This window comes from Micromys minutus (genome assembly GCF_963924665.1).
Source record: "Micromys minutus genome assembly, chromosome: 3".
Taxonomy (NCBI): domain Eukaryota; kingdom Metazoa; phylum Chordata; class Mammalia; order Rodentia; family Muridae; genus Micromys; species Micromys minutus.
Genome location: NC_137972.1, coordinates 33,578,843 through 33,604,164, shown reverse-complemented (window position 1 = coordinate 33,604,164; position 25,322 = coordinate 33,578,843). Strand labels below are relative to the sequence as shown.

General features: G+C 40.8%; 1 protein-coding gene across 1 annotated transcript in view; it reads right to left on the bottom strand.

The window, feature by feature from the left end:
* Positions 1–5,707: 5,707 nt before the first annotated feature.
* Positions 5,708–25,322, bottom strand: part of RAD18 (RAD18 E3 ubiquitin protein ligase) — a gene marked incomplete at its 3' end in the record, with an annotated part of 65,124 nt that continues 45,509 nt past the window's right edge. Inside the window, exons 12-13 of the mRNA XM_080914585.1 lie at positions 13,673–13,735; positions 5,708–5,807 (exon numbers count right to left, since the gene is read on the bottom strand). Of these exons, the coding sequence (XP_080770711.1) occupies positions 5,708–5,807; positions 13,673–13,735 (163 nt within the window). The remainder of the gene's footprint in view (positions 5,808–13,672; positions 13,736–25,322) is intronic.

The window sequence follows — 25,322 nt, the reverse complement described above, 5'->3', positions numbered from 1 at the left end:
CAGACACATAAAGTAGTTTTTTAAAGGTACATGTGAAGGAGGAACATACAGCTTGTAGACACGCTGGTGCTAATGTGGCCTATTTCCATCCTTTGATGCTGCTCCGTGTCTTAGGTTAGTTCTTAGAACCAGCATCCCGCTATGGTCCAGGCAGCCTTAAACACACTGTCCCCCTGCTTCAGCCTCCTGAGCACTTGAATTACAGGCATAAGCCACCAAAGTTGGCTTCCGAGGTGGTTATTCTTAAGAATACCTGAGAAACAGTAGGGATAAAAATCAAAGGAAGATGAAGAACAGGTTAATGAGCTGAATAAGCCTGACTTTCTTCTCTAACGTTTGTAATTATCATATTTTTTATGCCAAAGAAGAAAAAGTGTGTCCCACTGAAAGAACTGCTATTTTCTTCTGTTGATTGCTAAGAATTTGAAATCTACTGTTGTCTTTTCTCTGATTCCATGCCCAGTGCTGCAATGAATGGTCAAGAACCCGAGACTAGATAGGCCAGGGACCAAGGGGAAAAACACATACTACTGTTCTGCTTAAGAAATATAGTGTTTATTCCTGGTTGTCAACTTGACTTTATCTGGAATGAACCACAATCCAGAACTGGGAGGCTCACCTTTGATCCGGATCTTGAGGCATAGAAGCTAAGACTCTTAAGACTCTAAGGCAAGGAGATCTCTGAGCTCAAGGTCATCTGAAACAAAGCAAGTTCCAGATCCAGGTGTGGTGGTACACACCTTTAATCTGGGACACACCTTCTGTTGGAGACCTACATAAGGACATTGGAAAGCCTTGTGGGACTGAGTATCTGCTAGATCCTTGGACTTCCATTCACTAAGGCTGACCTGGCTACAGCTGCTGTTGAATGTCAGATCTGCCAACCAACAACAGAACCAACACTGAGTCCCAGATATGGCACCATCCATCCCTCGAGGTGACCAGCCAACAACCTGGGGGCAGATTGATTACATCGGACTACTTCCTCCATGGAAAGGAAAATGTTTTGTTCTTACTGGAGTAGATACTTATCCTGGTTATGGATTTGCTTTTCCTGCACATAATACTTCTGCCAAAATCACCATCCACTGACTTACAGAATGTCTTATCCATCATCATGGTATTCCACAGTGTTGCTTCAGACCAAGGAACTCATTTCACAGCCAGAGAAGTGCAACAGTAGGCCCATAATCATAAAATCCACTGGTCTTACCATGTTCTCCATCATCCCAAAGCTGCTGGTCTGATAGAAAGATGGAATGGCATTTTGAAGACACCAATAAGGTGGCAGCAGCATGGTGGGCTGGGGCAGAGTTCTTCAGAAAGTGGTATATGCTTTGAATCAGCATCCAATATGATACAGTTTTTCGCATAGCCAGGATCCATGAATCCAGGAATCAAGGGGTGGAAAAGGGAATAGTTCCACTCACTATCACTCCTAATGACCCTCGAGGAAAATTTTTGCTTCCTGTCCCCACAACTCTAGGTTCTGCTGGCCTAGAAATTTAGGTTCCAGAGAGGGGATTGGTCCCACCAGGAGCCACAACAAACATTCTATTGAACTGGAAGTTCAGACTTACCCCTGGTCATTTTGGGCTTCTAATGCCCTTAAACCAACAGGCTAAGAAGGGAATAACAGTGTTGCGTGGGGGTGGGGGGATGAAAGATCCAGATTACCATGGGAAAATTGGATTGCCTCTCTTCAATGGAGGTAAGAAGGATTATGTCTGGAGTACAGGAGACCCCTTAGAGCATCTTTTTTTTAACCACAAGCACTACCATGTCTTGTGGTTAAAGTCAATGGGAAACTACAACACCTTGATCCAAGCAGGCTGACAAAGAACACAGAACCATCAGAAATAATGGGTCACTCCTCCAGGAAAAGAGGCAAGACCTACTGAGGTGCTTACAGAGGGTAGAAGAAATAGAATGGGTAGTAGAGGCAGGTAGTTATAAATACCAGCTAAGGCCACATAACCAGTTGCAGAAACAAGGATTATAAAGTAATATGAATGCTTCTGTTTTATTTTGTTAAGAACACATTTGTAACATCAACTGGTATTTAAGTTGAGATACTAAAAGAATATTCTCAAGGGACATTGCCCCACTGTAATTTACAAATGTGTTTGTGATTGTACAAGAAATAGTTATGTCATGTTAGGCATATTCACGATCTTGTTATTATTTAATGTGGACATGAGATATTATTTATGTCAAGTTGACAAGGGGTGGATCTGCTCGACCCTTGGACTTCAACTCACAACTGCTGCTGACCATTGTTGGGTGTTGGACTACAGACTGTAAGTCACCAACAAAGTCTCTTACTATACAGAGACTACCTATAAGTTCTGTGACTCAAGAACTAATACAAGGAATATGGCAATAAAATGAGTCCTAACTAGATTCTGCTATACTCATAGATCAAGCCTTGCTCAGCCACCATCAGAGCAGCTTCCTCCTGCAGTAGATGGCAGCAAATATGGAGACCATCAGGTTGTCAAGATACAAAGTAATAAACTTTGGAACACTCATTCCTAGTCAGAATGTCTCTAAACAACCCCCCGCCTCAGGTCTCAGGGAACCCTGTAGAAGATGAGGTGGAAATAGTGCCACAGAATACAGTAGATGCCAGGACTATCTATGGTCCATTTACTGAGTTGAGGAGTGGAGCCAGACTAAACCTGAAAAAAGGTTCACTGCATATGGAACATTCAGTATGTTCCATATGGCAGAGATAGGTATAGGAATGCCCAACCAATTTGGAGCCTCAAACATTACATGATTCCCAGATACTGAACACAAGGCTGTGAAATTTGGATTAAGACATATGGATTCCCATATGAATCTTTTGATTCCCCTGTTTTTCCCTTGTAGAATAAGAAAATATGTAACCTTTTAATTTGTTTTATCAGTTCCAATTAATAGACAAAATTGGTTTTGTTTTGTTTTTAAAGAGACATTGGACTTTTGAAGTGTAATTTTTAAAGATTGTGAAAAATTTTAAACTCACACTATGCTTTACATTATATTATTAAAAATAAGAATTTGGGGAACAAAAAATAAATATCTATGGTTTAAAAACAAAGTCCTGTATAAAGCCTCCCCTGCTTTTGTCTGCTCCTTGTGACACCTAAGTCTTTACCCATATCCTATCTCGAGCAGCTTCTGTAAGTTCACGTTCATAAATTCTTGTCCCTTCTATACCCACAATTCCATATGGAGTAGAAGAAAAAAAAAAAGACTACAAAGTAGGAAGGCTTGACATACTAGAGCCACCTGGATGTCCTTTCCAAATGACAAGCCCCAGCTCACCAGTACCCACCCATTCACCTAAACTTTATGTGACATGGCGACTCTGAGCCAGTATAACCAATGGCAGTTACCTTGAGGGCAGTTAGGAAAGGAACTGAACGGCTAGTGAAGGACAGGAAGTTGGGTAAAGACTGAAATTTTGCTGAGGTAGTTTTTATAGTTAGGAGCTTATCCTGTTCAATTCTGGATCTAACACGTACACTGGGTTCCCCAGTCTTTGCCATACAGTCATAAATGCAATGGCCGTTACGTTTTCCTTTTCAGGTCAGCACGGAGCTCCTTGTTATTTTTCATCTTGGTACCACTGAGATTTTAGCCCAGACCAGTGGTCCTCAATCTGTTGGTTGCAACCCCTTTGGGGATCAAGAAAACCTCTCACAGAGCTCACCTAAGGCCATCAAACCCACAGATATTTATATTGCTACTCATAACCGTAACAACATTTACAGTTATATAGCAGCAATGAAAAACAATTTTATTATTGGGGGTCATTAGGAAGTTTGAGAACCCTAGCCTGGATAACTCCTGTGGGGTCTTACAGGCCTCAGACATAAATGTTTTAAGTCCTAACAGCAAGACTGTACTAAGAGCCTCATCACAGAGATAAAGTAAAATGAGGTCACAAAGAAGGGTGTGATCCAGCATGACTGGTGTCCTCACAGGGAGAGATGAGGCAGACACATGTGCCCAGAGGAGAGAACATCTAAGGACACCCTGAGAAGGCAGCTGTCTACGAGCAAAGGAGAGAGGCCTCAGGAGAAAGCCTATTGATCTAGCCTTCTAGCCCCTAGAACCAGGAGGAAAATCAATGCTCACTGTGATAAGTAGGACGATGCTTGACAGAGGCCCAGGCCCCTGCCCACATGGTAACACTGCTCCAAGCCCCTCAGTCGTAATAAACAAAACCATCTTCACATTCTGCTCATGGTTCCTCAAGGAACAAACCCTCCTGTCTGACCCACTGGGGACTGGTTTCACAATGTTATCAACACTCCCTCCTATCATTACGTTCCAAGTACTCAGTTCCATGGCTGACAGGTTAGCTTCTGAATGCACGTGCCTAGTTTCCCAGACTGTGTTTCACCTCTCCTTTGCAAAATGCTTCTGCCACAGTTTACTGGATGACAGAGTGTGTTGTTTTTAATGACACACAGCTTTCACTACAGCCTAATATCTGGTAACTTAGTGATATAAAGCACTCAATGCTAACCTTAGCTCAGTTATATCAGGTAGGATGCATCCAGATTCAGGGAGTGGTCTTGCTGTCCATATCCCTAACTCAGGGAAAACATAAGGAAAACCAATGGGTGTGCCAGTGTGAAAGCATTCAACTCTTGCCACAGTGAGACCCCAACGTACATGCACACGCGCACACACACACAGAGAAAGAGAGGGGGGTGCAATGTCCACAGAGAGATTCTCTGTAGAGAAGCCATAATCAGTTTTCCCATCAGTAACAGACTTGTAATATAGCCATAGGTGCTGCGGTGTGTGAAAGATCATGAGTCTGAGGGGGTGACATAGGGGCAGGATGGCTTGGAAGTGCCAAACAAAGGCAGGTGAAACATGAAACTGAGGCATTTTTCATGCAGTAATACATTTTATGACAAACGCAATATAAAAATGTAAAGGACATTACAAATTGTGTATTCATTGAGAAAATCCATTTATTTCACTTTTTTTTGCTTGTTTTACAGCTGAGATTCAAAGTGTTAAGAGATCTGCCTGACCCCAGTGGATAAATGCTAAGAGTAGTAATTTTTAAGTGCCACTTTCAAAGAACATACATACTACTTCCCTGGCTTTTCAAAAACCATAAAACAAACTAACTTTGTGAGTTTACATTATAAACCTACTCTGTATGTAAACCCAGGTGTGTCTAACAAATACACTCAACTTGGGTGCTAAGCAGTAACTGCTGGTGGCCAGGCACCAAGCGCTCACACCAAGGCTGTGGGGTTATGACAAAAGCATGCATATTCTTACCGGAAGGCTTGTTACTGTCAAGAGGATGAAAAGAAGCTGCTTCTGAGGTTTGTTCCCCAATGGAAAAAACTGAAAAATGACTTAAAAACATCCTGAAATAGAGAAGTCAAAACAAGGCAAACACTCCTGCTAAGGAACATATACTCTATGCAAAACTGGTGAATGTGTTTTTAGGGGAGAAATGTCTTAAAGGAAAGGAAGGAAGCAATTGACCAAGATGGGTCATTTTAGAAGTTTTCTTTTTTTCTTTTTTTGTTCTTGCTCAAGAAGGTAAAGAAGAGTTAAAATAAATTAATTATTGCATTTAGACTTAAAAATCTCCCTAGGATATTACTAAATATGAAAGCACACATGGCAATAAGACTATCAAATTCAGGTCAGAGTTCGGAAAAACTGGCAGAGGCCCATACTAATTCTTATTCCGCTTGTTTCTTGGTTCAGTCTCAGCACGTTCAGTGGCTCTCAGGCGGCGATTCTGCTGTGGGCTTACTTCTCGGTTTTGACCATTTCTGAAAACAATAACAAAAAAGAGAAATGGCATATCAGAAAACAATGTTTTTATTCTGTGGGGACTCCTGATGTACTAAGCAGCTTCACATTCATGATTCCATTAAATCCTAAAGACAGATCTGTAATTTATATTATCACTATAATTTATCATTCTCAGTTTGTTATGTATGAGAACAAGGAATTTACAAGGACCAAAGAAAAGCAAGAGTGCTTCCCTTGAATCAAAGACCATTATCTGTAAAAAGCCGTGTACAGTGGTAAACTTGTAATCCTAGCTAGTTGGGAGGCAGAGGAAGAAAATCAGGTTTTGAGTATATTCTGGCCTACACTGTGAGTTCCAGGCCATCCTGGAAGAAGACTCAATACTACATCCAGACTTGGTCTCAAAAAACAAAAACAAACAAAAAAACAGAGCTGGGGAGATAGCTAAGTCATTGAAATCTTGAGTTCCATCCCTAGAACTCTGTGGTGGTTTGAATCAGAATGGCCTCCATAGGCTCACATAACTGAATGCTTAGTCATCAGGGAGTAGCACTACTTGGGAAGGATTAAGAGGTGTGGCCTTGTTGGAGGAAGTATGTCACTGGAGGTGAGCTTTGAGGTTTCAAAAGCCCAAGCCAGACCCAGTGTTGGCTCTTCTGCTGCCTGCAGGTCCACATGTAGAACTCTCAGCTACTTTTCCAGCACATTGTCTGCCTGCATGCTGTCATGCTTCCTGCCATAGAACAACAAACCTCTGAAACTGTAAGCTAGCACCAATTAAATGCCTCCTTTTATAAGGGTAGCCGTTGTCACGGTGTCTCTTCAAAGTAACAGAAACCCTCACTAGGATGAACCCACATTAAAAAACTAAGTACTTGTAATCCCAGTACTGGGGAGGTAGATAGGTAGCTAGATGCCTGGGCTGGGGTTTACTGATAGCTGGCCTAACTTACTTACTGAGTTCTAGGCCAGTGAGAAATCCTGTCTGCCTCTGACACACCACACATATCAAACAAAACCCAAAGAAAAAACGAGTACCCCTACAAAGGTAGACGGGTCACACAAATTCCCTCACTTTGGGCAGATAATATGAGAGACAGACAGAGGGTGGGGGTGGGGGGAGCAAGAGCAAGCTGTATATTTAGCTAAATTCAGGAATTCTTTTTCTTCATTTATTTTGATGTTGGGACTAGAAGGAATCCTAGGCTCTAATATACTGAGCACTTTTTTTAGAACCATTAATTCTTTTTTATTGTTGCTATTGTTTTATTGTATTGAGTCTTATTATGAAGCTCTGGCTCACTTGAAACAATGTGGGCCAGGCTGGCATGAATTCTTAAGTATAAGACAAATATATGAGTCCACATGCACTTATAAGCCTTATTCTTCTTCTGGGTATTCATGAGGAAGCCTGGAACAGGTCAGAAACAGGAGTGCCTATTGAGACAGCCATGAGGTAGGCAGAAGGTATGTCTGTCTCCCAGGATGCTTCTCTTCTATGAAGAACAGGAATGCACTGCTCCCTGGAACTCAGACACAAATCTGAAGTTCTGATGGAAAAACAAGAGCTGATGATCTCATAGATTCTTTGGCCAAGGCAGCCAGAGCAACCACTAAAAACAAAGCATGCCAATTCCCGAATCACCTGGCTCAACTGTCCACATTAATGGCCAGACAGAAGTAAGCTCTTTTCTAGGCACACACACTATTTAGCTCAATCTTGGGCATCCTACACAGTATGCTCAGTCTTAGGCTAAAAATGAAGACACAAAAGAGCCAGAAAGAGACCCCACTGCTATGTACAAAGCAACTGATGCAGAGGCAGCCCAAATACTGGACCCACCAGACCACATAACCTCAAAAATAATTATGACCAGTAATATACATTGAGGGCAGGGAACAGAGAATTTCCACAGACATGGAAATGAAATGAATAAGTCAAAGGAAACACCTGAAAAAGTTCTAAAGAATCAGAGAAGAAATATTTCTTAAAGGACAATTAAGTATAAAGTATAAAACTGATGAATGATTCTGTAAATTTAAGATATGTCAGCAAAAACCATCCAAACTGGGGCTGAAAAGATGGCTTAGTGGTTAAGATGCTTGCTCCAGAACATGGAAGGTAGCTCTTAACCACTAACTCAAGTTTCAGGGGATTCATTGCTCTTTTCACCTACAACCTGCACATACATGACACAAACACTCTCTCTCACACACATATATACACATACAGAAAAAAACAAATGTAAGTCCAAATTAAAACACATAGAAAATAAAAAAGATTGTATGCATGTGCATGACCAGAATCCCCAAAGAATAACTGGAAAATTAATTACACTGCTGAGTTTTCCAAAAGGAATTAATTAAAGACATCAAATGGAGACTGAAGACAGCCCTGCCCCCACTGACAAATAACAAACAAAAAACACCTAGGTACATATTCAGAGTGCTGAAAATCTTTGGAGGCAGGCAGAGAGAAAGGACTATTGCACAGAGGAATAAATAAGACCTACAGTAGGCTTCTCATCAGAAACCAGACAGGCCTTGAGGTGATGCAGTGATGACTTTAAAGCACCAGGAGAAAAACTGTCACCCTGGAATCCACCCACAGCAAAACCATCTGTTAAAGATGAAAGCTAAGAAAAGGCATCAGACAAAAGCTAAGAGGATTGATGGCCAATACATTTAAGGAATAACGTAAGAAATACTAGAGGAAGCTTTTTACATCAAGCAAGCACGATCATCATCTGTCAATCTGGATCCATTTAGCACGTGTAGAAGTGTAAATACACGGCATGGGACCATGGATAGAAAGGACGAACGGGAAACACTGCTGTTGGCTCTCATACATTTGACAGTCTGCTGTGAGAACAGGGCCTGTCATAAACCCCAGGACAAGCACTAAGTATTTAAAAACAAAGATCAAAGTAGCAACTGGGCATAAGATGAAATTATTCTCCATTACCTAGTAATCCAGAACAGGTTCAGATAGGAGGAAAAGGAAAGAAGAGGCAAACAGAAAATGGCCACGATGGTCGCGCACAGTCATGGTCAGGTGCTGCATCGGCCAAGCACATGGTTATCAATTCCAGCGCTTGAGAAGTGGAAGCAGGAAGTAAGTTCAAGGTCACCCTTGGCTACAAAGCACATCACAGACCAACCTGAAAGACACTATATAACAAACATCTGCCAATAATTACAGATTATATAACTGTAACTAGCTGAACTGCTCAATTATAAGACAGACTACCTATTAAATCAATAAAAAGTTAAACACAATCATATGCTATAGGTTTATTAAAAAAAAAAAAAACCTAAATATGTCAGGAACTGGGAAAGGTCTAAGATAACTAAGGGCAAACTATTAGCCCGGCAGCTTCACAAACACCAGTGAGGGCAAAAGGCTTCTGCAGAAAGTGCAGTTTGTGTTTCACAGCATAGGCGGAGCCAGAGGGCATCTGAGACATCTGAGCTGCTCCAGTTCCCACAAGGCAACACCACTAAAAGCAAGTGTTGTGTTGGAAAACTTTTTAATGGTCAGTATTTTGTCTTCTCCTGTTTCTCAACATGGAGTCTTCCAAAGCTACTTATCACACAAACACCCTGGACACATGTTCACCAACAGTCAGTGCCTGGCTTCTCAGAACAAACAGAAAAGCAAGACTCTTAGACATACATATCCCATCAATATCTACCCAGTTTCTACACCAGCAGCCTTCTGGAGAGCTGAGGTTCATCGGCCAACTGACAGAAATTGGAATTAGTTCATTCCATTTGTCTCACAGAGTGTTTAATTAAAAGTCCAGGAGTAGAATGATACAAATTTGCAATAGTAAACCCAACTATGAGGCCAGTGTCTTAGACCCAGCCAGCAGAGCAATGCTCTAAGCCTTCAGGGGCTACCTTAGAAAGCGGCGTGGAATCTCCAGTGTCTCCTCCACAGCTAAGATAGTATCACTCATCCACGCTAAAGTCAAAGACAGTCAAATGCATGGTTCTTATTGTAGGGGCAGCAGGGTATGCATACACTACCACTCATATTGCTCTAGAAAGCTCTCCCCAAGTAACAAAAGGCAGCTTTGACCTGGAGAGCTTGCCTTGTTGTCTGGGGGCTTCATGATCTATCACCCAGTGGTATTTCTTTGAATTCTTAAAAACTGATAATGATTACCACTAGTGTGTTAGTTGTGTTTCTGAGAGGAAGGGACATTAACATCTGGTTTTTATCAAGTAACACAGTCTGGGGCACTCACTTCAGTGCTCCTGAAGAAAGTGATACTTATAACTGCTGGTTTCCCACAAAAATCGTATCAACACCAACTGGGGTACACAAGCTGATGATGCTTCCTCCAAGACTGTCTGGTCAGTTAGTAAACATCAAGATAATGTCTTACTCAGTTCAAGTAACTGAATCCACTCCTAGTTTTTAAAAGACTGTCTGAACCACCAGTACAACCCATCTCATCTGTACATGCCGACTGGGAGAGACAACTGAGCAACTGGAGGAAATAATATGCTTCTGGGTGAGAGAGGGCAGCATCTGCTCAATAGTTCAGAAGGCCACAAGGAATGAAGATCAAATGGTGTTCCCGGTCCTCTGACAGGAGAGCGCAGGCAGGAAAACTGAAGGCAGTTGCCACCATCTGGAAGACTCTCACAATGGCATTTTCAGTGTAAAGATCCTTCCATGGATTTCTCTGAAGGTCAGAGTCCACCATTGTCTCTTTCTATCTACAAATTCCCCTGTTCGGGTGTCTATGTTAGTACCCTTCCCCTTCACAAAGTCAGTGTGCCCTTTCCCATCAGTTCGAATGTCACCTCTGTTTAAATGTTCTCCCACATTTATCCAGTCTTTTTACCCAAAAAGGTCAGATGTAAGAGGAATAAAGACAGGGATTCCTAATGCTCCCCCACTTCTGCCAGGGTGGGTCATAGAAAAGGTTTTCAGTCAGTAGTGTACTCAACCAAATGGTTTAGATTCTTCTGATTTAGAATAAGGGCTAGCAAAATTTCTATAGGGCTTTAACTATTCAAAGTCTGCTGCAGCTACTTGGCTCAGTTGTAACACAAAACAACAAAGAAGCAATGTGAACCAATGGCTAAAGGAATGGCTGGCTGGCTGGCTGTGTTCTTTAAAAAACTTTATTAACAAAATCAAAACAGTGGAGCAGATTTGGCTCATAGGCTATGGTTTGACAACCTCAACCCAGGGATATAGCAGTTTAACAAAAGAATAAAGTTTAACCTTGGCCAAACTCCTACCATGAGGGTATACCAATATAGTCAATCCAGAGATGCTGTTTGTAGAAAGAAGTAACATGCCCATGGATAGATGAGAAGGGTTTGTTTGTTTGAACTCTGGGGGCTTGTTTTTAAATTTTATATTTTGTATGCCTTTCTGGGTATAGTAGTGTTTAGTGATCAATGCTATCACCACCTTGACATTTGACTTCTAGAGCTGTGGAAACCAAAATTCTACAGTTTGAGCCATAGATGTGATGCTAGAGTCCTGTGTGGATGCTAAGACTCTGGCATTCTTTACCAGGATGGTCCCACTCTGCAATGGGTTAGTACAGATGCAGACCAGAGGAGCTCAGCAGAACCTACATGTCAAGTGGAAATAAACACCATCTCAACTTCACAAGGCCATAGCAGCTACACTACTAGGGAGCATTTTATCCCTTCCTCTGCCACCTTATACATTTATCAAAGAAATACAACAACAACAAATGAACCCTAATATAAACTATCACATTTATTTAAAGAGTCTCATATTACTGATTTAAAACATTACCAGCAACTAGCAAAGTACTTAAAAGATATCTTTATACTTAACAGAACAACACAAAGGTGATTCCAGAAACAAATGTACACATACATATGAAACAGACATGGTCATCTCTTCAATACCTAGTGCTGCAGCAATGGGAAAGCCTTGGGCCGAAAAGAACCACTGACCAGTTATCTCCACACCTATGACACTCGTAAAGATGTACTTCAAACAGGTCACAAACCTTAGTGCAAAACCTAATAACTTCTAAGCCATAAAAGAAAATTCTTGGTGATTTTGGGTTGGGAAAAGGTTTCCTAGGTTGGACGAAAATAATAAAACACAAACATAATGCATTTCATCAAGACTAAAAACTGCACTTTGAGAAACAATACTTAGAAAATGAAAAGGCAAAAATAAACTAGACAAAAAGATGAGAATGAGATCCCAGGAAGGTCTGTGTGTGGGCGTCACTCCTGGCAGAGAACCTATTTAGAAGAGCAGAGATGAGCTAGCGTCTGGAGAATGTGAAAACTCACTGAGCGAGAGAATACCAAACTTTTCTCTGAGGAGGCAGGAGGACACTGGTGAGTGGCGCACAGCAGCATGCAGCTCTGCAGGCTCATTGCAACTGTCGCCCTCTGTCCACAACGTGCGTCATGAGAACAGGTCTGAGTCCACGGCAATAGGTTTTGATTTATTTATTTCTTTATTTTTTGTGGCAGTGGTGGTGAAATTTTACTCCTTGTTGCCTGTGTGGCTTCCAGTCCCATCATTTTTGCTTCGTGCAGTCTGTGACTCTTGTTGCACGTATACATGCTCTCTCTCAATCATCTCGTCTTCTTGATAGATTGACCTTTTCAAGCATTATAAATGTCACTGGCTCTATTACAGCTTTTATCCTCAAGTCTACCTTGTCTGACACTAACATGTTAGCCCGTTTGAAATGCCTATGGCATATCTTTTTCTATTCTTTTGTTTTCAATGTATTGATGTCTTAGAATTATAAAATCGTTCGTTGTAGGGAAAGCAAAGGAGCCCAGGACATATTTTTCAGTTTGTTCTACATTAGGTTGTATAAGCCATTTCTGCAGTCACCATAAAGCAGAATTTGTGTGGAGCTTTCTTTGTTGTCATCTCTCTATTGCATCATCTTTGTCTTCTGTGGTGTTATCCAGATATCTTCTATTGCAGCATTTTAATCCACTTCAAATTTGTTCTACTTATCTTAAAACATCATCACCACCACCATTACCACCATCACCGCCGCCACCACCCACTACCACCCACCACCACTACCACCCATCACCACCACCCACCACTACCACCCACCACCACCACCCACCACTACCAACCACCACCACCACCCACCACTACCACCCATCACCACCCACCACTACCACCCATCACCACCCCCCCACCACCACCCACCAGCCACCATCAGCCACCACCACCCCCCACCACCACCATCATAAACATTATCATTATCATCACCACCAGCAGCAGCAGCAGCATCTATAAGACAGAGTCTCATGTAGGCATCTAACTTGATAAGTAGCTGAGGATGACTTTGAATTTCTGATCTTCCTGTTTAGTATAAATGACCTCTGGATTTAGGTGCACAGAGGCCTTCAAAAGGTAGGAATGGAAGATAAAGAAACAAAATGTTAAGTGATGTCACCTAAGGATTACCCGCACCAAAGGCCGCTACCACTGTACACCGAGAACAAAAGGAAAAGATCCGGTTGAAAGGGTGTGGCTATCAGCGTGAGACCAAGAACAAAGGGAGTGGCTCCAGATAAGGGGAGAGGAATGAAGGAGAAGAAATTCACCTCAGACATGGGGAAGGGTATTTATTTGTGCTGAGACTTTGCTTAATAGACTATCACCACCCGAAGAAATAATGTGGACATAGACCTGGCATCATACAACTGGTTATATGAGCACTTCAGTTCCAGTGAGAACGTGTAAACAAGAAAAAGACCTTTGCCTTCCACCTGTTATTCTCTTACAGCAGAAAGAACAGATGTCTATATAAAAAAAAAAATCAGCCGTACAGAAGTCTCATTTCTTAGGCTGAAGTACACACGTTTGTTGATCGTGGGAACTCACTTGTGAGCTGCTTCCCAGGCCTCCTCTTCCTCCAGAAGGTCTCTTATGATGTCCGAACTGGAACTAAAAGGACACCCGTGTCAGCAATGCCACACCTGGTGAGGTCTGTCCCAATCCAAACATGAGCACTGGGCATGGGGACTGAGGGTGGGCAAAGTGGCACAGGGGATACGGCACGGTGGGCATGTTCACCATCCACACTGTGAAAATGGTTGCACAGCCACATTCCTATGTGGAATCTCATCAGATTGGTCCCCTTAGATAGTTAGAATTTACTATATGCCAACTAAATTTCAAAAAAGCTGTAAAAGCTGTCATGAATTTGCAATGATGAAAACTATGAAGAAAACATAAACAAATCCCTCAACACAAAACCTGAGTCTAGACAGAGCAGTAACATGGGGCTCTTTAATCTCCTATGTCAATCAGAGATCAAACCACTTCTTATCAGTTCCCAGCACTATCAAAAAGGAAAAGAGAAAAAAATGTGTTTTAAAAACTAAATTCTAGTGATGAGATTCATAAGAGATAACTCTCTAAGTGGCTTTTAGTCTCTTGGTAACCAATAAAGTAAAGCACAATTCAAGTGAGCCATGCTAATAATGGAAATGTGCTAGAAAAATGTGACCCAGCTTAAAATGCCACACTCTCCAGTGGTGCATGGAAAACAAGGTCGTGGGGGAGGCATGAATTATTCCTTTAAAAGAAAACTTGTTTGAAGGCTTTAGCATCTTGTTTCCATCTAATCGGGAAAAGTTACTTTAGGAAACCCATATGCCTACCAGTATTTCTACACTTCTCTAGAAATTCTACACTGAATATCATGGGAACCAAATGGGACATTTAAAAGCAAGAACAAGGAAGGCTAAGGTGAGAAGCATCAAGGTTAAAAATATTAAATGCTAATGAATCTCTAATGATACACTAATAAATTTAAAAAAGTTTTAAATTATGAAGGCTTAAAGTATCAACGAAGGGCTGGAGAGATGGTGCAGCCATTAAGAGCACTCACTGACTGTTCTTCCAGAGGTCCTGAGTTCAAATCGCAGCAGCCACATGGTGGCTCATAACCATCTGTAATGGGATCTGATACCCTCCTCTGGTGTGTCTGAAGACAGCAACAGTGTACTCATACATAAATAAATAATTCTTAAAGAAAATGAAGTGTCAATGAAGCACTTTCGACCATTTCTGACAAGCCACATGGAAGTAGCTTTGCCTTTAATGCTTAGACCAAAGAGGCCCCAGAGATCAAACACAGCTCTGTACCAAACGTCTCCCTCATCCCACGTGTGGCTCCAAGTCTTCTACATTCTCAAGGAGCCTCATGCAGGGTGTAGGCTGTTCAGTCACAATGCATGTATGCCCCCGACCTTCTAGTATCTTTCCTGAGCACATGAGAACAAGGAGCTCACTGGTAATAACAACCAGGTATTGTGGCTTGAAGAATATCCACAATGCTAAGGAACAGATGTGACTTCAGTAGTAGTAGTGTTTATTCACACGGCACCACACACATATTTTAAAATGACAGCACACACATCTGTAGGGTGCTGCCTTGTCTGCAGTCAATTCTGTCTTATCTACATATGAACTGCAATTATTCCTTGAGGTCCCTGTGTTGGGAACCTGTGTGCGATGCAGCCTGCCATAGTACCCAAAATAGTAGATGTGGCAGGCTGCATCATGCACGAGTTCCCAACACAAGTACCTACTATTTTTTCCCACTGAGAAATCCACCCCAAAAGCTAGGTGTTCTCTACAACAGTGAACACTTCAACAGTAAATTGCACCCAACCCTGGAAAGCTTTCCTATTAACCAACTATGAAATGGAGCCTTTATTAGAAGAGAAAGCAAAGCAGAGAGCCCTCCAGGTCACCTAGCTGGGAGACAGACCCACATGGCTCCTCACTGGCTCACGCCCACTGCTACTGCCATTCCCTCAGATGCAGCTTTACACCTTTCTAGCACAAAACCTTAACTCTCGCTCCTCCTTATTATACAGTAGGAAACCTGCAGCCAGTAACTTTTTCAAGTCCCCCTCAGCACTTCCTGGGCAGTCTATGGCAGTATTTCTAGAACTTTGAGAGATTACTTGACTATATTTCTGGCTAGTGTCACATGATTGGAGGAAAGAGAAAAAGGGTTACAAAGCATCTGTGGTTCCAGGTAAGTAGGCAGGATGTCCAGACCTGGTAGTCTGCGATCAGTTTCCCTGGGTGATTTCAGAGCAATCAGCAGAATCACTAGTTTGTTAAAGGAAATATAATATGTGCAGAGAATATAGCATACACTGAGCAGCTTCTGCAACGGTGCCTCGGTGGAAAACAGATTCACAAAGCACACCTAGTTGTTTCCCTTGCTTTTGATATGGATGCTCAGCCATGGTGGCACTCCCATTGTCCTGATTCTCATTACTTTCTTTCCACTACATCTTAGACACTCATGAGAACGATGCCAAAATCAAAACTGACTGATAAAGCCTAGAAAGAGTCAAGTTCACTAGGAAGTTTCGAGGTCAATGCTACATCTACCACTTCAACTTTTGTCATTGCTGACTACTAAGAGTTGAACACAGGGCAGTACCAGAGAAAATTGTACAAACCTGTCTAAAGGACTGCACTCACTATGTCTTCTCCAAAGTCAGGTGTCAGAAATTAGACACACAGTTCATAATTAGGATTTTACAAAGGGACTAGTGCACATGAATCAGTGTTACTAAAATTATCACTCAAAATTTCTTTCATGTATACAGAAGCAATTTGTATATTTTAACTCAGTCATTTTAATATGCCTTGAAGATAAAATATTCTCCTAAAATACCATTATGATACCTAAAGAACATCTTTAGGAGAAATGTAATCCCTAACTCTGATAAACCCAAGGTCAGAGCATGTATAATCCTATATAAATATAACTTTTACATGTAAAGCAAGGAACTTCTGCATAAATATCATCTTTACTAGCTAGGTTTGGAACAATTGAAGATTATCATTTGGCAAGCTGGATAAAGAGGTCTTGCACATGACAGTTACAAGAGTATTCAGACTGTGTCCTCTGATGTCATCATCTGTCCAGTAAGAAAGCATCACCGAAAATTACATGAGTTTTAAATTCTAAATTCCCAAAGCTGGGTTCTGGAATATTCTAGTAGGCTTAATTTTTCATATCATTTAGACCCTTATTTCAGTTCAAACTTGAGAAAGATAAGCTAATGCATTTGTATGTACATATGTACCTTGGAATAGTTGAGATTTTCAGTATTGCTCTCTGAACATTAGTTTTCAAGAAAGGGCTATTTGCATATTCCTTCTCTAGCATACAATATGGAACCTTAGGCAAGTTCTGAAACCTTTCTAAACCTCAAAGCTGTATCTATAGAGTCAGGACACGTATTCTGAGGGAGATTTAAAGATGATGAATACAGCACATTAGACGATAAGGACAGAGGATGGCACACAGTGAGTGTTCAGTCAATGTTGCCTCCATTTTCATTAACCAGGTTTGAGCCTGGATTTTCCAAAACACTGTCACAGCTCTGCTTCAATTTGCCCAGGAAACTTGATCTCTACATGCATAACGTTAATCTTTGATTCCCACTGTTTCTATGACACCAGGTGCAAAACCATCAGAGCCTAATTGTCTAGCTTGGCAGGTACGAAGGGTACCAGAAGGAAAAACACAAACATTGCTAAAAAAAAAAATCCTGTGGATTAAAGATTACTTACAAGTGGAATTTTCTATTATCTAATAGTCACCTGCTTCCAAGTGTCTTCCTTGTGGCGATAATCTGAATGTGGTTGAGGATATGCAACATTAAAAAGAAAATAATCTCCTTTATTACAAACCAAGTATTTAATGAAAGGGTATAAAACTTGCCAGACAATGATCTTTCAGTAAACACTGCCCACTAGTGTGAATCCCCCCTGAAAGCATGATCTCTAGTAATCTGTTCTGTAGGGAGGGCCAACAGTCTATATGAAAACTACTCTAGCAGTGGTAGTATTAACATTAATAACTATTAGTAGTGGGATAATAAAATAGTCAACACTTATGGATTTTTGTTTTTTACAAAAGTCACTCAGTGATGATAAAGGTCACCATTTTTCTGAGTATCTACTATTAGCAACCACTGTGATAATTACCTTACACACTAGCTTTAATTCAGACCTGTTCCAGTTTTCTTACCATTTGCAAGATAGACAGAGGCTCAGAAAGATTAAAGTGACACTCCCTAGGGCCAAGCTTTCAAAGACATGAATCTGTGGGGGCCATTTTTATTCAAACCACAATAATGACCAACTAACCTAGGGAGGCTGGCAAAGCAAAATCAAATTTCATTCAAGCAACAGAACAAAGACAACTGACTGCTAGGTATACATATTTCATGGAAGCAAAGAAAGTTCACGGACTTGATATAATTGCATCTTGCCCAAAGATTTCTCCAAGACAGTCTAGTGCAGGTACCACCTAGTATAAGCACTTCTGAAATTATAAATGATACTAGAGAATTATTCCATGTTCATTTTTTACTTGATTTCCTTAACTTCTTCCTTCCTATTTTTTTTTTTTTTTTTTGAGATATGGTGTTTCTATGTAGTGCTAAATGTCCTGGAACCTACTCTGTAGACCCAGCTGGCCTTGAAATCACCATGTTCCGAAAGCCTCTACCACAAGTGCTGGGAATAAAGGCCTGCGCCACCACCTCCCAGCTTCTATTTTTATTTTCTAAAAACTTTCAACCAACAAAATCCACTATCTGGATAAATGAACCATTTAGCTTCCAGGTGTATTCTAAAGTTCATACATAGTATACACTCAAAACTGATATAATGACAAATCAAACAGTAAAGTATGCTATTAAAAAATTGTGGCAGTATTAAATTCATGAAATGTCACATTAACACATTAGTAACAGTAAAAGCTGAATAAAATGACAAATTTTCCAAATGTAAAAAGCAGTTTTAAAAATGCAATGCCAGTATTAATTTACAAAATACATAGGTTATAAAATCTAATCAATATATCTGTCTTACCTCATTGCCAACATCACAAACCTTTATTAGTCATCATAGAGCATCTAATAAATGACTTCAAATTTTTATTTCAAAGGGTTAGGTTGCCTATACTTTTTGTTTAAAATATTTACATGGTTCAAAATAAAAATATCCAAAGATACATATTGAGGGCTAAAGATATTGTTAAATTGGTGGAATGGTTGCTTAGAACACACAAAGCCCAGGGTTTGACCACCGGCACAGCATAAAGTGGACATGCTGACACAAACCTACAATTGTAGTACATAGGAGTTCAAGGTCATACTCAGCTACACGGTAAGTTCAAAGCCCACCTGGGCTACATGAGATATATTCTCTCTATATATTCTCCACGCCCCCATATACAGTCTGGAATCATTGTTCTCATCTACCCCAGTCCCCTTATCTCCAGTGTAACAATTTTAATTAGCTTTTATTTTTAAATTCATTTATTTCTCAGCAGTGTATTTCTTATGTTTTAGTTTGTTTTGTACAAAATCAAATAAAGCACTCAGTATCTCTCCGATTTTAGAATAAAAGCAGTAAGTGACATTTGCTATTGCAAATATTGGTGTTTTTGATGATTTATGTATCTTAGGAATCTCTAACACTTTGAGATATTCCATTAGCAAGCACACAATACTTCAGTAGATGGATGCACTAGTTAATCAACTAGCCTCCAAGAATAAAAACCCAAAAGTTCCCAGCGAGCTGTTCTTTAAGACTTATATGTATTTGTATCTGGGGGGAGGGTTGCATGTGAGTGCAAGTGAGCACAGAATTCGGAGGCCTCACTCGCCCGACTCTGCTGTGCTGAGAGTAAAGGTGCACGCCACTAGGCTAGCCAGTGTTCTGGTCTTAAGAACGATGCAATTGATCCAGGCATAGTAAAGCAGACCTATAATCCTAGCATTTGGGAAGTAGAGACAGGTGGACCAAGAGTTCAAGAAAATCCCCACTGTAAGATTTTGAAATCAGCCAGAACTACACAAAACCCTGATTTTGGTAGTAAGCCAAAATCTGTAGGAGGTAGTGAGCCAGGTGAAGCAATGATGTAATGGTCAGTGGCTAACCCTGGGTAGGCTCTGTTGGATAGGGTCTACTGGTCAGACACTCATCCAGATACCAAATGAAAGTATTTTCAGTTGATGTTCTCAGAGTCCCTTTCCCAAAATCTGTGCTGAATATCACTCTAACTGTAATTCATAAATGTATCTGCATTCTGACAGCTGTACTCTCAAACACTAAGATATTTGCCAACCCTACAGATGAGAAATGGTTTCAATTTACACTCTCTTTTGGCAAACCATTAGCTTATGGCTTTTGTTCACTCTTCTATCTGGTTTATAGACTCCTTTCTTCTCAGTTTCCAGGAACTCAGAAAACATATCCATGCTCAAATGTTTTCAAAAATGGCAAATCTCTACAAGTAAAAAATTACCCATTCTTTTATGTCCAAAGTATTTCTACCAAATTATACCACAATTTTTAGAATCAGACCTGTTTCTAGATCTACCTAAAATACTAATTTAATAAAGTTTTCTCCTGCAACAGTCATTCTGTTCCCCTCTTCTGATCCCTAATCTGTGCTCCTGCTCCTTTCTACATGCAAACAACGTGATCTCAATTGAAAGCTTCTTAAGACACATGAAACATGCCTTCCTCTGGATTCTAAACCAAGGTTCCTGACCAACCAGGGGAGAGTTGGCAGTCTCACTGTTAGAAAATTGATGTTTAATACACGAACTGATTATTTTTTAAAACACTACAACTTGCACTGTGCTAGTTCTAATACCTCAACTGCTTGTTCAATTCTACGCCAACACTCTTAAATTCTATTCATCTGGCCTTGGTGCTTTCTGAGAACTTGGAGAATGAAAAACTAAGAGCTTTACTCTTATTAGGACTTGTGGGATTAAGTCACATCCTGCCTCTTTCAATGGGCCCTTGTCAGAAACTGGGGAGACATCAAATGCTGCTGTCCTACCCAAGGCAGTAGGAGTCTATTTGTCCAGACACTCTCCTTCTCCACTATTCAATGCTATACTAGGAAAGCATATAACAACAGAATTCCTAAGCAGTGTGCTCTCCCTAGCCCACAGGGATTGGTGGTAAACCAGGAACGAACTCTCAGCATGCAATTAAGGTCTGGGTAGCTGAAGCCCATGGCAAGTACCTCCAGGCTCCAGCAGCACCTTTTCTTTTAAATACTGCCATGTGGATTGATATCAAGGTGAGACATGATAGGACAGTGGGCAGGGAAAAGGCTAGGAAAACAGAAGAGGAGAGGAGGAGGAGAGATTCCAGGAGGAACAAAGATAGATGCAGATGTTTACCATAGAAGCAGATGTTTATGTTTCTCTCGGCGCATCCATCTCTTCATAAATAAGGGTGTTATGGATGTTTTATAAGGGATAAAATTGTACAAGATCTTCTGACTTATCTGGGTTGGCAAATTTTATTATACCTATCAAATCAGAGTAGTTTAGTGTGTTCTTTGATGTGACTACTTAATTGAGTTCAATTGTAGTGGCAGTACACTACCAAAATACCACCATTTTCTAGGTCTACAGAAACAGAGTTTTAAACTGAATTAAGGAGAGAAGCACTCCTTTTGGGCCAGTAACTCTTATGAAAGTGATGAGTGTTTTCTTTCTTTTTAAGGAAACCAGAACACATCAAGTTGTTTCTAAATATTGGAGGTTTTTGGCTCTTTCTTAAGAATCCAGGTTTGAAATAGAATTAAATATTTATGTTTAGCTTAAAACTTAAACAAAAGCAGTATTTCTGAAATATCTAATATAAAAGGAATTGTCTTAGGGTTTCATAGCTATAAAGAGTCTCCATAACCAAGACAACTCTTATAACATTTCACTGGGGCTGGCTTACAGTTCAGAGGGTTAATCCATTATCATCATGGCAGGAAGTGTGGCAGATGCAGGCAGACACGGTGCTGGAGAAAGAGCTGAGAGTTTTACAGAAGGGGACTGCTTGCCACACTGGGTAGAGTTTGAGCATAGGAGACCTCAAAGATCACCCCCTAAAGTGACATATTTCTGCTAACAAGGCCACACCTATTCCAACAGGCCATCCCTCCTAATAGTGCTACTCCCTTTGAGCCAAGTATTCAAACACCTGAATCTATAAGGGCTATTCCTATTCAAACACCACAGAAACCATCTTAAATTACCCAAATACTGACTACTTCAAATAGGTGGCAAACCTCTCTCGTTAAATGGACAAAGAAACAAAAGCACAAGATGTCACTTTGGTCTTTGTTTCAAACTATCAGAGGAATGGAAATCTCATACAAATAACCAAACACAAAAAGACAGGGAAACCACGATGTGAGGTGACAGTGCCCAGCACCCTCACCCCCCAGAGAATCATAGAATAAGCAAAATTCCGAAGATGACCATTTCTGATCACTACAGTGTAACTGGGTAACAAGTGCCTCTGATAACAGGACTGAGAGGTCCAGTACAAAGATAGCGCTGAGATTAGCATGTGTTCTCTTCAGCTAGACCAGCTGCAACTAAATTCATCTATTCTCTTTCTGAAAACACAAATCCAACAAGACAAATGGAGGATATCAAGTGCTCTGAACTATCTCAGCATAAGCAGAACAATTCCAGGCAATGATCTGTCCAAGGAGGGCAAGAATTCTAAATCTCGTTGATATGACTAGAGCTCAGTCTTATATAACTAGACCTTCTCTGGAACTCTGCTCCTTTAAGAAATGAAGTATTATCACTAAGCCATTAAATGTGTGAAAGAACTATCCCCCCAAACCATATTTTCCCCAAGCTTCCAACAATCTTGTATGTTTTAACATTTTATGTGAAATATGACCCATACCCCCAATAATAGGTCATAAATGACTTTTAAAATATGCTGAGCACAGTAAGAAAAGCATATTATATAATCTTTAAGTCTTCTAAAATTGGCTTCTGCAGAATCAACTAAAAAAAAATTCTCTGCAAACAAAAGCAATCATCTGTAATGCTTGAATTCCTGAGATACAAGAGTGATGTGCTCTGTTTATTTGGTAAAATCAACAGAAGCAAGCAAGTCAGCAGTTTACGATGTACCCATGTTCCAAAATGTATCTGGGTAAGAGGGGAAAAAACCAGACGTCATACAAATTAATTCTGCCTTGTCTACTGATGAGGAATCCAGACAATTATTCCAGGAAGAGATAACGGAGTACTATCTGGTCATTAAGCTAAGGTAAGAATCGAAAACCAGCAGACTGCAGGGAAACAGAATCCACCTGGCTGTTCTTCACTTAGCTTGAACATTCGGTTCTTACCAACCAAAGAAGCAGTAATGGTCTAAAATGCAGGCTCATGAAAACCCTCACACTGAAATGGGGGTGCCTAGGATGGAGTGAATAAGTAAGATCCCTCCAGAGAAGCTGCAGCAGCTCCTAATTTCCATCCTGCATCCACGGAAGCAGATGCTGTGCTTATGACTTCTCAACATACTTTCTACTTTGAAACACTTCTCTTCTATCCTAACTCAGGTTCTGAGTGTCTCTAAGACTTTGTAATACCTGCTTTTCTGATAAGAGACTAATAGTGTAGTAGAGACTGTAACAACGAAACCCCAGCAGCCAGTTAAACACAAAATCCCAACAGCAAGATGTGGTCCATGACGTATCAGCTTCGCCCCATCAATTTTTTTTTTATACTAGTACAAGGACAAAGAAATTACGGTTTTTTTAAAAAGTAAACTAGAGTCAGTTGTTAACTGGCCACCACCTTGGAGACCTGCAATATTGATTCAAACAGTTACTGCCTGTCCAACAGTCAGAAGGAACTACGAGTTCCTTCAGCCTCTACAACTTTCCTCAGTGTTCTTAAAAGCACACTTAGCTACTCCTTTTTGTTCTTCATTTTTCTCAATGAATAATTAAATTCTGCCAACATTTAAAAATTGATATCATTTTTATGAATCAAACAGCACACACAGACATAGCTTTGGGACAAGAGTTTCCCAAGTTTGGAGAGTATTTGATAAGCAGCAATTCATGTTGAACAGTTCGGCTTACCTAGAGGGTGAGCAGCAGACTCGGCTCGCAGGGGTCAGCACTGCTCACTGCACCACACGTGCCATTTGCCAACCATGGCTTCAGACCCTAATGCCTTCCCACCTCGCTGGAAACTATGCTTTTCTTCACTTCCTGCCTCCAAAGATCTTTGCTTAGTAAAGGTTTTTTTCACTACTTGTTATTGTCTGATGTCACCACAGTAGATCAGCTGCCCTTCCCCCAGCATCCTACATCTAGCATATGAAAACAGCAATCACATTTATTGTATTTATCCAATTATCTTTTTCTTAGTCTGTTCTTGTAAACTTTGACCCACACTTACCATGCACAAATAGCCAAGTGTTTGGACCAGCCATTTGTTTCCCCAGGATAAAGCCTCAGTCAGACAAGGACTCTCCCTTGCCTTCAACTCAGGACTCACCTACAGGAGAGCTTCACCTGTGCTCCCTCAACCAAGGCCATCTCACCAGCTCTCAAGACCCAGCGTCAGCTCTCCCAACTGCACAAGTTGGGGAGGGCCACACACATGCACACACAGACACACACACACACACAGACACACACACAGACACACACACCCCTGCATCCATGTCACCTTATGACAGATGAGTGGTGGAGCCAGCTCTGGTTTGATGACATACACCCTTTCCTACATCACTTCCCATTCCCTGTATGAAGGAAAGTCAAATGCTGTCTCCCATACAAATCCTCCTGTAGGGTTTGCTCCCTCATGGCTACACACTTCATACTTCTCTTCAGAGAAATGCCACTTACTTCCTGACTAACAAGACTCCTGGCCATTTCATATCTGTATCTTCAAGTGGCTAAGATTCTACCCGTTACAGCACTACCAGTACTAGAGTAGCATCTACTGAAGCACACATAGCTCACTGCCACCTGAACAAGGCTTACCATTCTGTAGTCTTGAGTAACAGAATTACTCAAGAGGCTCTGGCCAGGAACACAAGAGCTGTGGATTACTCACGAGTCCAAAAACTTCCTGAAGACCTATTAGCTCTGAAACATCAAGGAACACTCCAATACTCTGACCTTTCACCTCAAACTCACGCTCTCCTGGATTCCCCAACCCCAACTAATTAGGGATATCCAGTCCTTGCCTTGACCTGTAAGACCTGAGTAAAGCCACACCTTATACTGTCAAGTCACGACCCATCTGTACCCTTCTAGCTATAAGAGAAGACAGTGGTTACTTAAAAGGTATGTCCTGTTTCCCTTACTAAGCAATGTATTCACCTGACTTTACCCATAGCCATTAGGAACATCATCCTAAGATGAATGACCCATGTCATTTTCCCTTTAAGCTATCTCCATTATTTTCCATTTCTCTCAGAAATTAAGAGAGGTTACAATTTTACATTTTCTAAAAAGGTAGCAATAAGATGAGGGGGGGTGTTTTTTCCTCTGGCTTTCAAGTTTCTAGATCACTCTTTCAGAAATAACTGAAAATGAAATACTCTATGAAACTAGAAAACAAGCCAATAGCTAAGTGCTATTTATAAGGGCCCAACACCTTTGCCTACACTTGTAAAGAGTTTCATT